The sequence below is a fragment of the Oenanthe melanoleuca genome, chromosome 11 (genome assembly GCF_029582105.1).
Source record: "Oenanthe melanoleuca isolate GR-GAL-2019-014 chromosome 11, OMel1.0, whole genome shotgun sequence".
Lineage (NCBI taxonomy): Eukaryota > Metazoa > Chordata > Aves > Passeriformes > Muscicapidae > Oenanthe > Oenanthe melanoleuca.
The window spans coordinates 18,799,595-18,817,912 of NC_079345.1; the positions used below are offsets into that span (position 1 = coordinate 18,799,595).

Sequence of the window (18,318 nt, forward strand, 5' to 3'; positions counted from 1 at the left end):
GGTGCTCATGGCTGCCCAGGATCCCAGCTTGCCTCCATGTCTTGTTCTTCCTCTGTAGATCAAGTCATGTGTTAAGCCACACTTACACAAAAATAATATATACAGCTGCAGCAATCAGGTGGTCTGATGAATAGCACAACCTGCTCAGATTTATTTAGTAATTTTTGTTATATTTTAACTAGGTATGCAGGCTCCTGCTGCAATTTGCAGTTTTCACAAAACATAATTGCAAAATACAACTGGAGGAGAGCTGTTTGATTACAGCTGTTATTTCCTGGCTACCACTTGAGTATTTTGCAATAAGAACATAAAGTAAGAGCAGGTTCACCTGTTGCTACATTTCCTGGGTTACATTCTTCCTCTTGCTCTAATCAACATCAGAGCTTTACAATTCTTAACCTCTTCAAAAATGTGCAAAAAAGCAATAGAAAATTCTTAGATTAAGCTGGAAAGGCAATTAATTACATCCATAACTGGAAAGTTTTTGAACTCTCTCAGCAACAGAAGTTTCGTGGGAGATTGTTTTCATCAGCAGGATGAATAAAAGATGAGTTGGCAGGTGAATCAAGTAGAAATATTTATTACTAGCATGCACTGAGAATGACACTAGAATGCCTCTAAAAGCCTGGCTGGTAGGGGGGAAAAAAAGAAAAAGCCATTTAAAAATTAACTCTTACTCCAGAAAAGGAAATGAAGATAACCAGATAAGCAAGCACACCATGTAGTTAAAAAACTGCATGAACAAAAATTGAAATCAAAACAAAATTTAAGTCAAAATGAAATTGAAACCTCTTTTCCTTTACGTCACATAGTCATAGAAGGGCAACAATGTCCCATTGTTTCTGTGGGTTTTACAGAGGTTTCAGGCTTTTCACCACAGAAACTCAGGTTATTGGACAGTGCCATCTGCTCCACTGCAGCCAAAGATTTCAGAAACACAGGGCTTACCACAAAGTCATAATAAAAATAAATAAATAAATCCCTCTTTAAACAGCATTAGGGTTTTATTACTCTTGCCATAGTTTCAATAATACAGCAATTATCTCCTGTTCATAGACTGAACTCTGCAAGTGAGGGGAGGGTTCTCTGTGCCTGCCTTGGGAATTCACAGGGGATTTCATAGCAGAGAGCCTGGCAAAGAGCAGGGTCCTGAATGCATGGCACATCAGAATTAAGGCTGGATGCACTGATTTATTTGTTTTCCAAATGCTTCCAAACAGTCAGAAATAACAATTCCAGGTTTTTTTATAATAGGATGGTGCAATATGAACCCAATCCTGGAAGATTTTAATAATGACCTATTATTTCCTCTGAAATTCTGGTCAAAGACTGGATTTCACTTCTAATAGAGTGAGAGAACACTCTATTAGATCTGGTTAGCAAAGACTCCAAGTGGGTTTGAGATCAGAACCCAGCCCAAGGCCATGTGTGGAGCAAGTCCATGGAGGACCAGCTCCAAAGTTCACAACTTTGCCCTGCTCCACCACTGCCCAGCATCTTAATCCTTCAGTTGAGTTCCACTTATTGTCTGGTTGTTTTATTTTCATGGTAAGTGGTTAGAAACAGAGTCAAACAAACCCCAGGCTGAAGTTCGGGATTACACAAAAGGTAAAACTGGTCTAAGAGGATGATGCATTACTTTGATCAAATAACAATGAGGACAAAGTTATTCCTCTGTCCCCCAGCAGATGGGTGTTATTTGCTGTGTTAATTCTGCATTTGGTGACAGCAGCAAACAGTGGGAGAAGCTTTTCCATGGAATTATGGATTTTTCACATGTGCACCTGGCTGAAACTGCATTTGGTCCCACTGTGGAATTCCCTCACCCTCCTGTGTGGAAGAAAGTCATGTCCCCCTTCTCATATTGCTCTAAAATGACAATGTTGCCCCTTTTTCTTGATTTAGTTGCTCAGAACAATAATCAGAAAATGTAATACCATGGAGTAACTGGAACAGGAGGGGGAGAGGTATGTGGGAAATGCAACAGCAAGAATACACAGAGAATGCAAGTTTTGATAAGTTGCACTCAGTGCAGGTAACTATGTCCAGGAAAAAAAAAAAAAAAAAAGAACTGGAGATAAAAGGAAAGGGTAAAGGGTGGGGAAAGCCTCATTTTACTCAAGAATGCCAGCTGACAACGAGACTGGAGAAAGACATCTCTGTGAACACCCAGACCAACAATGCATCCCTGTTCCTCCAGGAGCACCCCAATGCAATCCCCAGACTAGAAGTTTGTCCAAATGAAAATGTTTGAATCTAAGCAGCCATGCAATGCAGCTGGAGCTGCACAGCAGCAGGAGGAGACACTGGGGTTATGGCTGAGCAAAGATTTCCCCAGCTCTGGAAGCATCTTTTCCTCTTGTGCAACTGCAGCTCTCCTGAAAACTCAGGCAGGTGTGTCCTGGCTTCACTTGCATGGTCTTGTACCTCTCAGTGCCAGGACAAGGAGATTATTCCACAAAGCTTAACCCCTTAGGGTGCTTGGGCCACTCAGACTTGGTCTTGAAAAAGAATTTAATCAAACTCTTGCTCAGATTATCCCATTCATAAGTTTAAAGTACTAATAAATCACATAGAATTTTGAAGATATGTACAGGTGATTGGTGGCTTTACCCCTCTATTTTCAAGAGCATCTGAAATTTATGTTATGAAAAGTAAGAGTGAGGAGAGACTGGGCCCACAGCACAGCAATCCTTTTGCAAAACTCAGGTGACATCGTCTGGCCAAGCTCGGCTCTGCAGGTACCAAAGCAGGGATTACCCAGCAACGCACTGAAATGGGAATTCTGCTTGTTAAGAGAATCAGCACGGAACTGTGGAGCTGTGAGAGCCACCTCAAAGCAACCAGATCCATTTCAGAGGGGACAAACAAAGCGACTGAACACAAACAGAGAGGAGCAAGCCCAAGGCTCCACCCTGGGAGCTCAGAGCCCCCTGTCCTGGCAGCAGGACGCTGGCCCCTAAAGCACTGCAGTCAGCTGCAGGTGGGAAGAACTTCCACAGGGAGAACCTCTGGGCTGCTTTGGGAGAAGTACAGAGCCAGAGTCTGAGCTAACCTACCCACCTCAGAACAAGTGCCTACAGGATTGGCTCCAAAATTTCAGCAGGGAGGCATGGGAAGTGCACTTTATGACCCACTCATCTGTCACCCATATAATTTTAAACATTGCCTGCTGCCACAGTTTCCCCTTCTGCACTGTTTAACCTCATCAAGCCATGCAAGTTTTTCTCTTTCAGAAAAGTGCTAGACAAGTTCCCTTAACCCAAATAAAAACCATAATTATTCTTGCCTGCCCCAACTGATGGCTCCCAGTCACCTTTTTCCCCCAGGATGTTGAAGGGCTCCAGGCAGAGCATCCCCAGTCCCTGAGACCTGGCTCCAGCACAGGTGCCCTGTGTGTCCTGAGGGGCTGGCACAGGCCAGGCTGGGATGTCCCTGAGCACCAGCACAGAAATGATCCCACCCAGCTGACATGCAGAGATCCAACAGGAGCAGTGTGAGCCAATCCTGCAGGGTAAACACAAGTGTTCTACTGGACAGTAACAATTTGAAGGTCAGTGTCCCCACCACAGATACAGGGGAAGGGGAAAAAAACTTTTCATGTCACACCATGCTTTGTAACCCCAAGAGAAACTCACACTTTGGATTCTTCCCTTTCCTTTCCACTTTCTGTGGAATTACTCAGCCTGTGGCAGCACAGAGCACACACCAGCAGTGTGGCAAACCTGCCAAAACCCCAGGTGTGCACAGCTCTGCCTTTGTTCTCATTACAGCTACAGCTCTGAGAACCTCTCTTCAACTTAATACCAAAAAACTCTTCCTCAGTTTTAGTCAAGAATCTTCTTCTGGAAGAATCAGTCCCAAACAATTTTCTTTTTACCTGTCCAAGAATAGATAAATACTTGGAATTAACAGGAAAAAAGTTAAGCCTCAAAGACTAAGGACATGAACACTTGCCTTGCTACAGGTCTATCACAGGATAAGGATTTATTGTTCCTGTAGGTGTTGTAGGGAGGTTTTGCATTAAGACAATGACACCATTTTGAATGTTACAATGATGCTTTAACTGCTGAAGAACACATATATATCAAAGTTAAAATAATTTTCTGTAAGTGTCAAATAAACTACCCAAACTGGGCTTTATTTTGGCCAGTGAACTCATGTCCCCTGTGCTACTTGGTTAATTTAATGGAACCTCAGTAGTGTCAAGATGTCTTCACTTTCACTTATTAAGAGTTGTTTTTGTTGTGGAAAACCCCCAGAGTTACAAACACTTCAGCAAGCTCAAGCTGTTTACTTCTACCCCAGGCTGAACATTTGTGCTCTCTGACCTGGAACCTGGCATATTTCCCTAGGAGCTACATTCCAGTGCAGCAACCAAAACACTGCCTTTCATCCATTTAATAAGGATTAGTTTTATGTGTGAAAGGAGTATTTCTACTCCCAAAAACAGCCATTTCCTCTCACCAGCTACAAAAAACTTACAAAAAAATTAAAAAAACAAACAAGCAAACAAAAAAAGACCTCTCTCAACTCTACATTGTGGAGGTCTGAATACTTAAATATAAATAAGCATAATAATTTAGGAGTTCTGAAGAAAAAAAGTGACAAAGTTGTATTTGAGCTCAAAGTGTAAGTTTTAGGGAAGAAAATAATTTTTTTCCTAGTATTTATATCCATGATTAACCTCAGATGTTTTATTTAAAAGTCATAATGCTCATAATTTTAAGACACATAATTTGTGTGACTACTATTGACTATTACTTCTCTTATTGCTGCAGAAATGAAGAACACAAAAGGCAAGCAGAACTATCTAACCTAAACCAGATTGCCTGTAAAGATGTTTATTCCAACAGACTTTCAATATTGCAGGAGTTGCATCTAAATGTTCTCATGAATCTTCACATCATCAAGCTTTCAGGAGCAGGTTAATGCAGTTAGCTTGCTCACATAAAAACTTTTTTGACTCTCCAAGTCACAAAATACTACTTTTATTAGTGCCAGTTAGCTCTGCACTAATTAATGGAGCAATTAAAAGATGAAAATACCTATGATCCAGTTCAAATGGGTACAATTTTCCTCAACACAAGTGCATGGTGCAGACATTGCTGAGAATTTAGAGTGACTGAAATGTGGAACTTTGTTAAAATACATTGGATAGAAAACACAATTGAATTGCTGTCAATTCAGGTAACTTCAGGGTCCAGTAAATTGTTGAACTCATACAACTTACTGTGGTTGTAGTGGGTGAATTAATCACAAAACATTTCACTGTGTGTACACTCACAGCTCAGCACAATCTTTCATTTTTTGACTTTAAAACGTGATTCTTTCCTGAGTAAATATGCACACCTAATACTGCAGAGAATTGAGACTGAAAGGGATTGCAAGAAAATGCAACATGTCAGCACAGTGCACACTTTATTCTGTTTCAGCAGCTCTTCAGAGCTGAAGATCCCTCAGGCTTGATGAGAGAATCCCCCTCACTTTGATCAGGCACAGCTCTTCTGGATCAGCTGTCAGAGATGGTGAAAGGAGGGGGGACAGTATTGTCACCTTGTTCTTGTGTGAGCCTGGAGGCAGAAATGAATCTCAGTGCTGATGTGGCTGCAGCTCAGCTGTTTGATGGGATCAATGGCACAGCAGCTGGCTGGGGTGTGCCACCTCCAGCTGGCTGCTCCTGCCACCTGTGTGACAGCCACAGTGACAGGGAGCAGATGTCCAGGGCTCTGTGGTAAGAATCAATAGCTCTGTCACCTCACAAATCTCAGTTCTCTGAGAAGAATGCAGAATCACACCTTGCTTACCTGAAGGCTGTCTGCACCACGTGGCATCTCAGACAATCAGCTTTGGGTTTCCAGAGTTCTCACACACTTCTACACGTGTGGACTTTTCACCCTGGGGTGTTTTCATCCTGCTTAGTCCTAGCTCACACTCATTTTGTGGAGGGGGAGGAGTTTCTGGCAAATTCCTGTCTTCCCCTGTGTGCTTGCCCAGGGCAGTGGTGAAGTCACCACCCCTGGAAATATTTTAACCCATGTGGATGAGGTGCTCAGGGACATGGTTTAGTGGTGGCCTTGGCAGTGCTGGGTTAACAGCTCAATTAAATCTTAGATATCTTTTCCAGCCTAAATGATTCTAAGTATGGATGGATTGCCTTCACTGACAGCAACAAATTCCAGGGAATACGCAGCTCAATCCATAATTTGTATTTAAAAAACCAAGCAACCAAATCAAATCAAACTTTTAACTAGTTTAACATTATCCTTTTTCCCCATAGATGATTATAGTGCTGCATATCAAAACTGAGCAAACCTACCATGAAATGGAAATAACACCTTCTCCTAAACAATCACTACAAATTTGAAGGTGCAGTTACAACCTACACACAACAATGTCTCCAGGAGTTACACTTGATGAAAAAGTGCCCAGTGGCTCTTTCAAGAGAGAACCTAGATTTCACCACTGGATGCTGAAAGGAACAAAATTTTGTGTTTATTTTACAGCACTTGCTGCTTTGCTACACTACTCTTGCAGCAGCAGTTTGGTTCTACATTAAATGTTTTCTAGACTATCTTCATAAGACATGTCTCAGCTCACATCCCTTTGGTAAAGGCTTGGCACCTTTGTGCCTCTGGCTACACTGCCAAGTAATTTCTCTATGAAGAGATGAGAAATGCTTTTGCACTACTTTATGGCTAAATTTCAAGCAGTGAAGCCTGTAACTGAACACACATGAGGATTTGTAAGAGCAAGCAGAGCCCAGTGAAGCCAGAGTGGTCCAGGGATGCTGCTGAGGAGCTCTGCCCTCCTCATCCCCCACCCTGCAGGCAGAGCAGCCCCTCCTGAGGTCAGCACAGAGCCATCCCTGCCTGCCTTTCCTGGCAGAGGAAATCTCAGTCCCCACAGGCACCAGCCTGGAGGATGAGAGCAGGGCACCCTTTAAAGCAAGCTGGACCCCAGCACCAAGAACTTCAGCAACCTCTGCAGCATCTGGCACAATCCCAAAGTCTGCCTGCAGCCCCTAGCACCCAGAGCTTGGGGCAGATTTCCTCAGGTCAATCCTGGTTTGTTGGTATCAAGGGCAACAGACCTAGTCATTGAATCTGCATTCAGGTTGAATGGCTGGATGTATTCCAGTATGTACTAGACAAAAAAGAAAAAAAAATTAACAGTAAATTCAGAAGTTTTTTTGGGGATGCATTTAGTAATTGCAATCGTAGTCAAGCCTATTGAATTACAGTCAATCCTGAATAGTCAAAAGCATAAATATTTTTTCAACTAATTTAGCTTCCTTCTCCTTCTAATCCCATCTTCCAAACAGATTATTAAATGCCTGAAAAAACCACTAAGAAATTTTATATGTAAGGAAAAGTACACAAAGCCCCCAAAAATCCACAAATGCTACCAGTCTAAGCCCCAATACCTTGTCTACTTAAGATCTTGAGAAAAAAAATAACTTTTTCATCTGCTAAACTGTAGAAGGACAAAGCTTTTAAGTGAATTTAAGAAAAAAAAAAGCAATGTTTTTATTTGCTCTGCTGCACCCACAAGAGTTCTTAGCAGCAAGAACAGTAAACAGATCTATATTCCCAGTGTGCACATCCTTGTGGGAAACAGTTCCTGCTGAGTGTAAACAAGGAAGAGGCACCAGAGAACACCATATGTAAAAGTTAATTTTCAAGCTTGGACAGCACTCTGGAAAGCTCAGTATATAAAAAAGAACATTGTAAAATACACTTTGGTGTATGTTCAGAGACTAAAACATACATTCATTAGGGAAAATAACTCTGTAACTATAAGGAAAAGCAAGAATGAAAGATTAAACCTATTTCGGAGAAGTATGAGCACTGTTATTTCTTCTAAATTAAACCTGGAGGAAAAGGTGCTCTCTTTTGCTGTATTTACTTTTAGGCAAATTTTTGAACTTCTACGTCTGATGAACAATTTAAATTATGGTTGGTGGATTTGATGCATAGCACCTCATAGATCAATACTTAATAAAGGGTACACCGTGTAAGCAAAACACTTAAATGCTTAAGCCTAGTACTGTTAAATCCTGAACAGGGAATTGTGAGTTCCCTCAGGTGTTTGAATTATAAGCTGCCACACAATTCCACACAGTTAAGAGAATGTGAATTTCCACTTAAAAAGAATTGCACAAGAAGATACAATTTTTCCCTTGCTTAAGGAAGAGAATCAGGAAAGGTGTGACAATCCCAGGACTCTTTCAACAGCCTTCTTTCATGTTGTTTTATGAATAAGGGACAATTTGTTAAAATATTTGACACATTCAGAAAAGGTCTGGTAGTTAATTTATTCAATTCAGTTACAGTGCTTCAAAAGGATGCTACTTGTTCTCCACAAGAGCAGAGCCTGACACTCCATGCAGCTACACCTATTACCCATCTCTGTTAAATTGTACCAGTCTCAGTGAAGTTTGTCTTGTTTGTCCATTGGAAAGTTTCACCAGAGGTTCTCATGGAATCAGAACTGGTCCACAATCTTTAGTTCAGTCACATTTCAGTGAGGTTTTATGAAAACATTTTTTCTTCAGTGTATACAAACCTGGAAACCCAGGGAAATTTCACCTTTTAGAAAGTTATTTTCAAAGCCAGTAAGTAACAAAAAAATGTAGGAACTTGCAGACTGGACTACCAGAGAGAGAGAGGAAGGGTTTGGTATGAAGTTCCCTAGTGGTACTGAACTGCAGCAGTGCAAGGCTCTACTCCTGGTTCCTGTGGTAACCTTCAATAGCTTCTGAGTTGAAGAAGACCACGGTGACGGTGATGTCGTCCCTGTACATCCTGGCCAGGTCCTCGGGCAGGGTGAGCATGGCAGCCAGCTTCTCGGGGTCCACCTCGCCGTACTCGTTGCTGCCGATGGCGTGCCGGATCAGGTGCGTGGCGATGTTCTGGTCCAGGGAGGCCAGGCCTTTGCTCTTCCTCTGCAGCAACAAGTTGTGCATGTAACCCAAATTAACTGGTTTCTTAAAAGTCAGTGGGGGTTTCTGCATGTTGAGCTCTGTAAGGTGTGCAGCAACAAGCTGTACAACCTTCTCATTGCTCAGCATCTCCCATAGCCCATCCGATGCAATAACGAGAAACTTATCCTTGCTTCTTAACTTGTGGTATGTGACTTCAGGCTCTGCAGTTAAATAAGGGGGCGTGTGGTAGTTTGGAGGAACATACTGATAAATGTTTAGAGCCTCAACATCACAGCTGTTCTCGAGAATGCTGTGTTGTAATTCTTTACTCCATTTTAATTGCACGTCTCCAAAAGCTCTAGAGGGCATGAGAATCCCCAGTAATCTGTCATTCACAAATAGGGTTTTCTCCTCAGATCTAGGATGTTCTCTCTTCAATCTTCTAATTTCAAATTCATCATAGGCATTGTGGTCTCGGGTTAGAGGGAGGGTAGACCATGTTCCATCTTCTTCACAGACCCCTAAAACCGCTCTGCAATCACCAGTGTTTGCCACATGTAGGTGAACACCATCAATGTGAGCTACACAGGCCGTTGCACCAGAAAAAGCCACTTGCAAGGCAATATTTCTCATCAGCTCATTTTCCTGAGGAGCCTGAACCTCCAGTGATATGTCTGAGTCCAACCTTTTGAATGCACAAATCATGGCTTCTTCCAAACTAAAGCCCGGCTCAGCGTCCAGGTCCAGCAGGTGCTGCCAGTAAACGCGGAGGTTCTCAAAGTACTGCGAGGTGATCTCCTGGTACTCCACATCGCTGGGGTGCCTGTGCCGCTGCAGGATGGGCCGCACTGGCTTCATGGCCTCCACGGCCAGCTCGATCTCCTCCAGGCGCTGGCGGGGCAGCAGCGACACTGCGATGTAGTGCAGCAGCCTCTCGCTGACAGCCTGGGCGCAGGCGGCGCCCGCGTGGCCGTCGAACACGCCGAACATCATCCCCGCCGTCTGCAGGCACGTGGCCGCGCTCCGCCGGTCCTCTATGGGGCTGTTGGAGGCCAGCTGGTTGCTCTCAAACCTCAGCACGGAATTGCTGCTCTTGCCGTGCAAACCCAGCGTTCTGTGGGACAGCTCGCCCGCTCGGAGTATGTCGTTGATTTGTGCCGGAGACAACTGGAAAGAAATATGCTCCTCTTCGGTGGAAGTGTGTCGGAATGCTTTGGGAAAGGAAAAAGTTCTGTCTAAGCTGCAGCTCCCAGCAGGGTAGGGACATGTTTTGGAGAAAACAAGCTTCCATTTGATCCTGTTTCTATTTGGGATACAGATGGAGTAGAAACGTCCTTTCCCTTGTAAAATAACGCTGCTTCTGGCTGAGCTTAAAATCCAGGATGATACAGTTCTTGACATCCTAAGTCACTCCAAAAATGGAGCACCTTCCTTCAGTAACACAGAGTGTTCTTGCAGCCTGGAATATAAACGTAGGAAAGGGAAAATAATTAGAAAGTTCACAAGAAGCTTTCCATACAGAAGTACAAAAGCATATCTAGAGCTCTCAGAAACATTCAGAACTTCCTCCCAAAAGAGATTGCTATAGATAAAAGCATCTTGAAAAGGATACAATTTCCATCACTTAATTATAACCAAGGATATGACTGCTCATCAGAAAAGATAATTTTTACTTTTCAGACAGGGTTTTCTTTCCTCATTGTGGCAAGAATAAGAAGAAATGGCAACATAACAAGAGATGTTACTGGCAACAAGAAGCCTCCTATAACATGACACAGAACAAGCAGATCCTACAAGCTTGAAAATTGGGACTTAAGTGACAACTCTTGCACAACTCTCAAAAATGCCTGCTAGAGTACAACTCTATTAATAGACTCAAAACTTCACACCCAAGAGAAGATAAGTAAACTCTGTGGAAAGACTGAGAGATTGGTCAGTTAATGATTTATGTGAACTACCATGATCCTCACAGCTAGAACAAGCCAGTCTACCTTTCCAATTCTGTTACAGCTTATAAGCTCAGCTGTTCTTTTTTTTACCTCCAAGGTCTTAACCAACCCTCAGGCAGGCAGGATCTTTTACATAGCTGAAGGCAAATTCTACTGCTGGTTAATTAATGCTTTTTTCACAGCATTGTGCACTCTGGTGCAATGAAAGCTGTAACACACTACATTCACTGGTTCACAATTTGGCTTGTTCATTTGGAGGGCACTTAGAACAAGCTGCAGGGAAGATCTCTGCTGCCAACAGCACTGAAATCTTGGGCACTTCAGCAGCTGAAGCTCCTCAGTTGCCATGGGGGAGCTCCTCACATTGTCTCCCACTTTCAGTAAGGTATTCCAGCTGTGGGATATTGCTAAGTACAACCAGATGTTCACTCATAACAGAATTTTGCCCCATGGATTTCAAAAACTCACAATTACTCCCAAAATACAATTGTAATTGTACTCCCAAAGTACAATTACTCCCAAAAGATCCCACTAGCAGCCAGTAAGAACAAAAGAGTTCTCTGTGAGCTTTCAAACACTTTGAGGTGGCCTGTGACACCACTTGCTCAGGCCAAAGACACTACATGCTGCTACAACAAGGGCACTTCACAAGAAATAACAAGAAACTAGCCAGATCAGATGAGTGGAAATATTTCCAAGAAATCAGCGGGAAGTAAAAGTCACCTTGAGCTACTCTAAACAGAAGGCCTACTGATACAACCCAAGAACTGCTGAAATCCTGTTTGGAACCCAAAGCAATGTGTCACAAAACATTTCTGAAGCATGTTACCCATACTTAACACAGAAAAGAACAGACAAGCATTCCAACAGACCCCGCCACTATGATTCTGGCGACCTGGTGAGAACAGGCAAAGACACAGCAGAATTTCACTGCTGATGTCAGGAGAGCAGATGGAAAAGGCAGTGCCCATTCACTGTCCAAGGCTTGCCTGCAGTCTCCTGGGACACTGCATCTCCCAAAGCACACAATGCCTTTTGTTGCCCTACAGAAAGAATGCAACCAAAATACACTAAATGACACTACCAACTCCAGCAACAGCTAAACCCAAAAAGCACCTACAGCACAAGACAAGCCAAGGCTTGCCAACCTTTTTCAGTCCATTCCCCGGCCAGCTTTTCTATCTTTCTCTGTCTGTCCCTCTCAGCCACACGAGATTGAAACAAGGATGACTTTCACATACTTGATCAAAAAGCCGATTGAAACAGCGTGTTAACGAAACCTGCCCCGCTCACAGCGGCCGGCTGCCAGGGCGAGGGGCGAGGTTTTATCCCCAGCAGAGTCACTGTCACTAAGCTGGGGCAGCACTGGGAGCCAGCCCTGCTCACTGCGCTCCCACCCTCGGGGTCCTCCCAGCCGCAGCGTGCAGACGCTGCTGCCCAGCACGCCCCCGGTAGCGGTGCTAATTAAAGCGGGGTGTTAAAGACTATTATGTAAGAGCCAATTATTACATAAACTCCTTCCCGCTCCAGCGCCGGCACAGCCTCCCCGGGGACGCGGCGTCCCGGAGGGGCCCGGGCTGAGCCCGGCACGGACCGCAGAGAGCAGCAGCGCCCGCTTTCCCCAGCGAAATGACAGATACCCGGTACATTGGGATTTACAGCCCCTCTGAGATCCCCACAGCCCCGCATTCCCCTCACTCACCCTCCTGACACTGCCCACACCCACCTCACCCCACACGCATCCGGCACACCCCGACCCCAGACCGCCACCTCCGCACTGCCCCAGCCCCACACACCGACACACAGAGCCGCCAGCACAACCCTGTGTCCCGCACAGAACGCAGCCCAACCCCATGGCCGCCCGCCCCAGCCCGACCCCAGCGCGGCCGCACCCGTGCCCCGCACAGCTCCCACCTCTCCCGCTTCCGCACACCCGCCGCGCCAGGCCCGGCTCCGCTCGCTGTGCCCGGCCGCTCTCTGCCCGCCCCGTCCCCCGCCCCGGGCGCACCCACCGGCCGAGCAGCCGCCCCTCGCTGCCCCCCGGCGGGGCTGAGGGACGGCGCTGAGCGACAGCCCCGCCGCCCAACCCGCCCCGGGTTCCCGTCAGGACACGGCGGGCCGGGCGCGGCCCCGCCCCTCCGCCATGTTGCGCGCTGAGGGGCCCCGGCCGCCCGCTGCGGGCACCGCCCCGCGTCTGAGGGGCCCGGCCCGAAGGGAGCCGAAAGGGAACGAGTGACACGTGTTAGGGGAAAAAGCACCGGGAGGGGGGGGGAAATCTTTCCATTAATAACGTTCCAAACCACGCTGTTTCATTGAGGGAGCTCCCCTCCGCTTTTGCGTTTTTTCCAGTACGATTCCACACCCTTCAGCGCTGAGGATACCGGCTGATGAGACGGAAAAACGCAAAGCTCTTTCGTAATTAACTCTCCATATAAATGATGGAGAACAAAAGGGCCCGTTCTGCTGACTCCCCGGTTTTTTGGTTTCATGTGACCGCTTGTCTCGGTGAACATTTCCACGGAGCGGTTCTGAGCCCGGTGAGGAGGGAAGGAATGGGCCCAAAGTGCATGGTGGTTAATCAGTAGTTACTGCTGCTAACGCCGTGGTTACTGAGCAGTCCCTGCTTTAAAACCTCTGACAATCATTTTTGCAAAAAACAGAGGCTCGCAAGTCACAAGAGGCTTTGATATTATCAGCGCATTTTTTAATTTGCCTGGCCTCTTGTACCGAAGGATTTTTAGTTTAATAACGTGGTGCAAGAATCCTAGATGAGATAAGTGTGTTCCAGGTTATCTCATGTGCAAAGATGCCGATCATCTTCAATGACTCTGAGCTTTCATTAGTTCCTTGTTTTTAATATAACAATGAACCATAGTTTCATGTTGCATGGAAGAGCTTACAAAAAAAAAATAGGTTAACAAAAAAACTTCAGAACAATATTTTGGCACAGCCAAAAAAACACCTTAAATTTGGCATAATTACTTAATGTACCTGACAAATCTGAACTGGAAGGGGACACCAGCAGCAGCTTTGGGATCTCCCTGGGGAATGAGCCCAGCTCTGAGGCTGCCAGGAGCCTTTGGACACCGCTCCAGGGATGCACTGGAGGAATGCTGGGGTGTCTGTGCAGGGACAGGAGCTGGACTCAATCCCCCTTCCAACTCAGGATATTCCATGGTTCAATGATTCTTCCTTCTGCCCTGCCAATTTTCAGCTTTTGTACCGTTTTGTACAAAACTGATGAAGCCCCACTCAGCAGCCTGAAAACGAACCTGACTGCTCTGAGTTTCCTGAGCTCCCACCATGCTTAAATGCTTCTCTTCAGCTGAAAGCTCTAACTTACTGCTCACGTGTTCATGCAGTAATTTCATAAATCCATATGCAGAAGATTAAGTGACTCAGGAGCCATGAAAATGAAACAATTAACAGATGTCCCTTTCCCTCCACGTTTTCTGAACACAAGGAGGAATACCATATTGAAGGTCCTTGACAGGGCTGAACATCAACTTGAATTGAGATTTAGATTCTTATTTGGGCTGTTTGATTATGCTGATGAACTAAAGTGATGTATCATTAAAGGAAAAAATAGTAGAAATACTACTCTCTGCTATGATGTGAGGAAAGAAATGGTATCACTCGAGCTTGAAGTGTTTTGCCTTTAGGAATATCTAATAAAAATGGCAAATTTCTGTAGCAACAGGGCTTGGTTGCCATAGTGCTCCATGTTCTTAATTTGCATTGAAAAAATTAGAACTCAAGTTCCTTTAAATAAAACTCAAATTTGGTTTTGACATTGTTAATTATATGTGAGCAAAGTTTAGTCCTGTGCCAGAAGAAAATCCTTACCTATATTTATAAGAAAACGAGTCTAATTCCAGGTATTGTATTAAGGTACAGCTAAAAGTTAAAATATAGCAGATCCTATATTTACATTTTTTTCAAGGAACAATCTTATCTGCTGACTTGTACAGTCAGCAGCTCTGGTTTTCTGTGGAAATACATTCTTGAACTCATTTCTGTGTTCTTGTTTAGGCCAGACTGCACTATTTGGGGTTTCCTTCTTTCCCATGGAATGTTATTTTTCCCTCTGCTTGTTCATTTGGAGAACTGGCTGTGGCTACTTTGGTGCAATTTAAACTTCTTCTGCCCCTCTTCTGCACTGCCTTCACAGCAGGTGCTAGCATGGATTACTTTCCATGACCTCATTCATATTCAAGAAAAGTCTGGGACTCCTGATGCTTTGTAAACATTTCTTGTTATGGGGATGCACAAAGATCAGAAACACCAAATAAGCCAGATATCCCTAAGAAATCAAGTTTAAAATTGGACTAATATTTCTAATAAATAGCTAATCCTTTTGTCAAAAGGCTTATCAGCACAAAAAGTAGTAAACTACTACTAAAAGTTGTTTCTTAGTTTTCAGAAGTTTTTCTGCAATAAAGACACTCAGCCTAGTGATAGAGATTAGAAAACAGCAGTAGACCCAAACCCTTTGGAAACTTGTGAACATGCAGAGGATGGTGGGTCCTTTGAATGAGCTGTGTCTCTGGCCCATCTCAGTGAACACAGGCTGAGTTTTGTGCTTTTTGCACAAAAAGCTCCAGTCTAATAACCAGCTTTTGGAGAGGAGACAGTACCAGCCCACAAAACACCTTCCTGCTGAGCACCTTTAAGTATGTCCCCCATTTGCTGGCTCTATCTTACCCTGTGATAATGACAGACATTTCATCTGCTGTATATGACATTTTGGATTTTCACAAAAGGCAAATGGGCACTGCAGATGCAGTAATCTCTTATTATGAACAAGCAAAACCCACAAAAAAATGGAGAAATGAAGGAGGCTCTAGGTCTGTTAGAGCATTTTCCAGCTTGGTTGCAGCTGTTTCCAGTATGATCTTCCTAAGTAATCTAAGTGCTAGGAAGGAAGGCAACCTGCAAGAAACATTGATGAATAAACACCATGAACAGTTGTAGGAAAGGTGCCATTCCAGCTCCCCTCTTGCAGCAGAGGCTCAGCAGTGTCTGGAGTTGCAGGGGTTAATCTGAAGACCCAGTTTAAATCACTGTAATTGCACTAGTGCAAAGGTCTTTCCAGTTGCTGTAATGGGATCTGAATGCCACATGGATAATTTTTATTGGATGTTGCTTAAAAATTGGTTTCAGTTAAACAAACAAATGTTGATTAAGATTCTGTGCCGCTGTAAAAATAAATTTACATTTCTTGGGGTCAGTTTTCAAGTCCAGGAAAGTCTTGTGTCTTGGGAAGAAGTGCTTATGTGTAAAAAAGCGATTATATTCCTTTTCCCTCTCTCCTCCTCTCTCCTTTCCCCTTCTCCTCTCTCCTTCCATCTTTTCCTCCTCCAACAGACAAACAGGCAGAGCTGGCTCCTAAATTGCTGTATTTAATATTCCACCATGTTGATATGAAATTAAATTATTTGCATTACTATGTTGCTGTTCACAATCTGGAGTAAGGTGCTGAAATTTGACTAAATTTCAAATGCAGTGCAGGTAGCAGCATTAATGGAACATCAGAGGAGTGAAAGTTCTCTGCCTTACAGCTGTGCAAGTTGGAAATAGTTCTGTGCAAGTCAGGTTCCATCCTCTGCTGTGCTTTCCTCAGGGTAAGTGAGAAAAAGTGTGAGACCCATGCAGAGCAGAGATAGTGCTTGGATGCTCAGTGCTGTTACTAAATGGTTGCTTCTGCATGCAGAGGAATTCAGAGAGGAAAGCAGCTACACTGAGGTAGAAGATAACATCCCATTTTCTTTAGGCTTATCTCTTGTTTTTTTCCTGAAATGCTCCCTTTTCTATCTTCCTGACCTTTGAACTCTGCCAAAAGCACCATCTGGTGTTGAGGTACCTTGCAAAACTTGTCCCCAGTTTTTGTATTTGGATTAAGTTACCCTCATCATGAAACATCATTATAAATCTGCTACATCATAGCAACTGTATGATGGAACCATCTAAAAATTTTTCTGCTTGCAAGGGGTTGGGGAAAAACTCCAAAGTTGAACTGTAACTGCAGCTATTAAAGTTTAAAAGCTAAAGTTAAGAGAGTGTGCAGTTCACCAAGCAAAGGATTTCTGCTCAGCAGTGAAATGAGGACCAAAATATTATACCTGGTTTATTGAGTTTCTTTTGTCAGACTGATTTTTATCTGAGGAAGGAGTTTCAATGACTACATATACAGAGCCAGCAAAGGGTTTTCAATGACAATCACTCATATCTTTACAAATTATTATTGTCAGAGTTAAATTCTCTTATCTGTTGTATTTTGACTGAATGAGCCTTAACAATTGTTTGAAGCATTGTGATGAGAAGGGGAAGGAGAGCCACTAGATGGCATTTTTAATCCAGAATTACTGTGCACGTTCAGCTGCTGTCCTAAATGTGAGGCCTCTGTTCTCTCTCAGACAGCTGCAATCCCAGGAGAAAGTAAGTGAATCCTTGCTGGAATATTTACAGCCAACTCCCATTTTTCCTTCAACACAACAATTTGGTAAAAGATGAGGATAGCACATGTTTTAGAATTGTTCAATCTCAAAATAAATGAAGTGCATTAAAAAGGTGTTTATCCAATACAATATTTGTGGTTTTCATGGGATGATCAGTCTCAAGAAACAACAAAGAATATAAAAGTCTTCCTTTTATATTTTACTTCCCCATGGTGAAAAATAGATCATGTTCTTCCATCCAACAACTGGAAAAAAAAACAAACCCAACCCAAACAATCAAAAAACCCTGTAAGCAAAATAAAATTTATTTCTGCAGGAAGGTAGAGTTCAGTTTCTGCCTGGAACTGAACACCTTGGGGCAATGCAGCAGTTAAAGCTCTTTGCAGTGGTTGAGCTTTTACAATAACCATGTAAGCTAAACATTTTCCTTCTGCTGTTCATGAATAAACCACCCTCAAACTAACTTAAGTACCATGTGCAAGGTCACAGCACAGACCTGTTCTGGGCATAAATAAACTTCTATTTAGATTGAGGGGTTGGAGCTGGGGAAAACTGGACACTGGATTTTCTCTTTACCTCCTGTGAGAGACAGAGCAGAAAATGAGAGGAAAATACTGAAAATGCTCATCTTGACCTGCTCTGTGAACACCTGTACTAATATTAATGCAGCAGTACTGGGATAGCTTGATTATGGTACATATGGTAAATAATAATACCGTTTGTATTTTAATCAGAAAAGTATTTTAAATTTGCCCCTAATAATTTTTGTAATTTTTTGGCTATCAAAATGTAAGGTTTTTTGAAAGACTTTTTACATACTAGAATGCATCTCTTCATGTAAATTTTAACAGGGACATAAGATTCATGATAATTTAACTCTAGGCAAGAAGTCATTCAAGGTATACAATATGTTAACTTAAGTGAAAGGATTAAGCTGAAACAGAAACCGTAAATCCCAGAAGATGGTAAGAACTGTGATGTAGAC

General features: G+C 43.5%; 1 protein-coding gene across 2 annotated transcripts; it reads right to left on the reverse strand.

Moving 5' to 3' along the window:
• Positions 1–8,298: 8,298 nt before the first annotated feature.
• On the reverse strand, positions 8,299–13,027 carry PDP2 (pyruvate dehydrogenase phosphatase catalytic subunit 2). 2 transcript variants are annotated; one of them, XM_056500723.1, is made up of 2 exons: positions 12,888–13,027; positions 8,299–10,385 (listed from the first exon to the last, which is right to left on the reverse strand). In XM_056500723.1, the coding sequence occupies exon 2, from the start codon at positions 10,325–10,327 to the stop codon at positions 8,726–8,728; it is 1,602 nt and encodes a 533-aa protein (XP_056356698.1). In that variant the 5' UTR covers positions 10,328–10,385; positions 12,888–13,027; the 3' UTR covers positions 8,299–8,725. The 2 variants fall into 2 exon arrangements, with proteins under 2 accessions (XP_056356698.1, XP_056356697.1); XM_056500722.1 differs by lacking the exon at positions 12,888–13,027 and adding an exon at positions 12,790–12,881.
• Positions 13,028–18,318: the final 5,291 nt, after the last annotated feature.

Bases quoted from the DNA above. Each gene is read 5' to 3' on its own strand.
- PDP2 (XM_056500723.1), bottom strand. From the start codon at position 10,327: ATGTCAAGAACTGTATCATCCTGGATTTTAAGCTCAGCCAGAAGCAGC.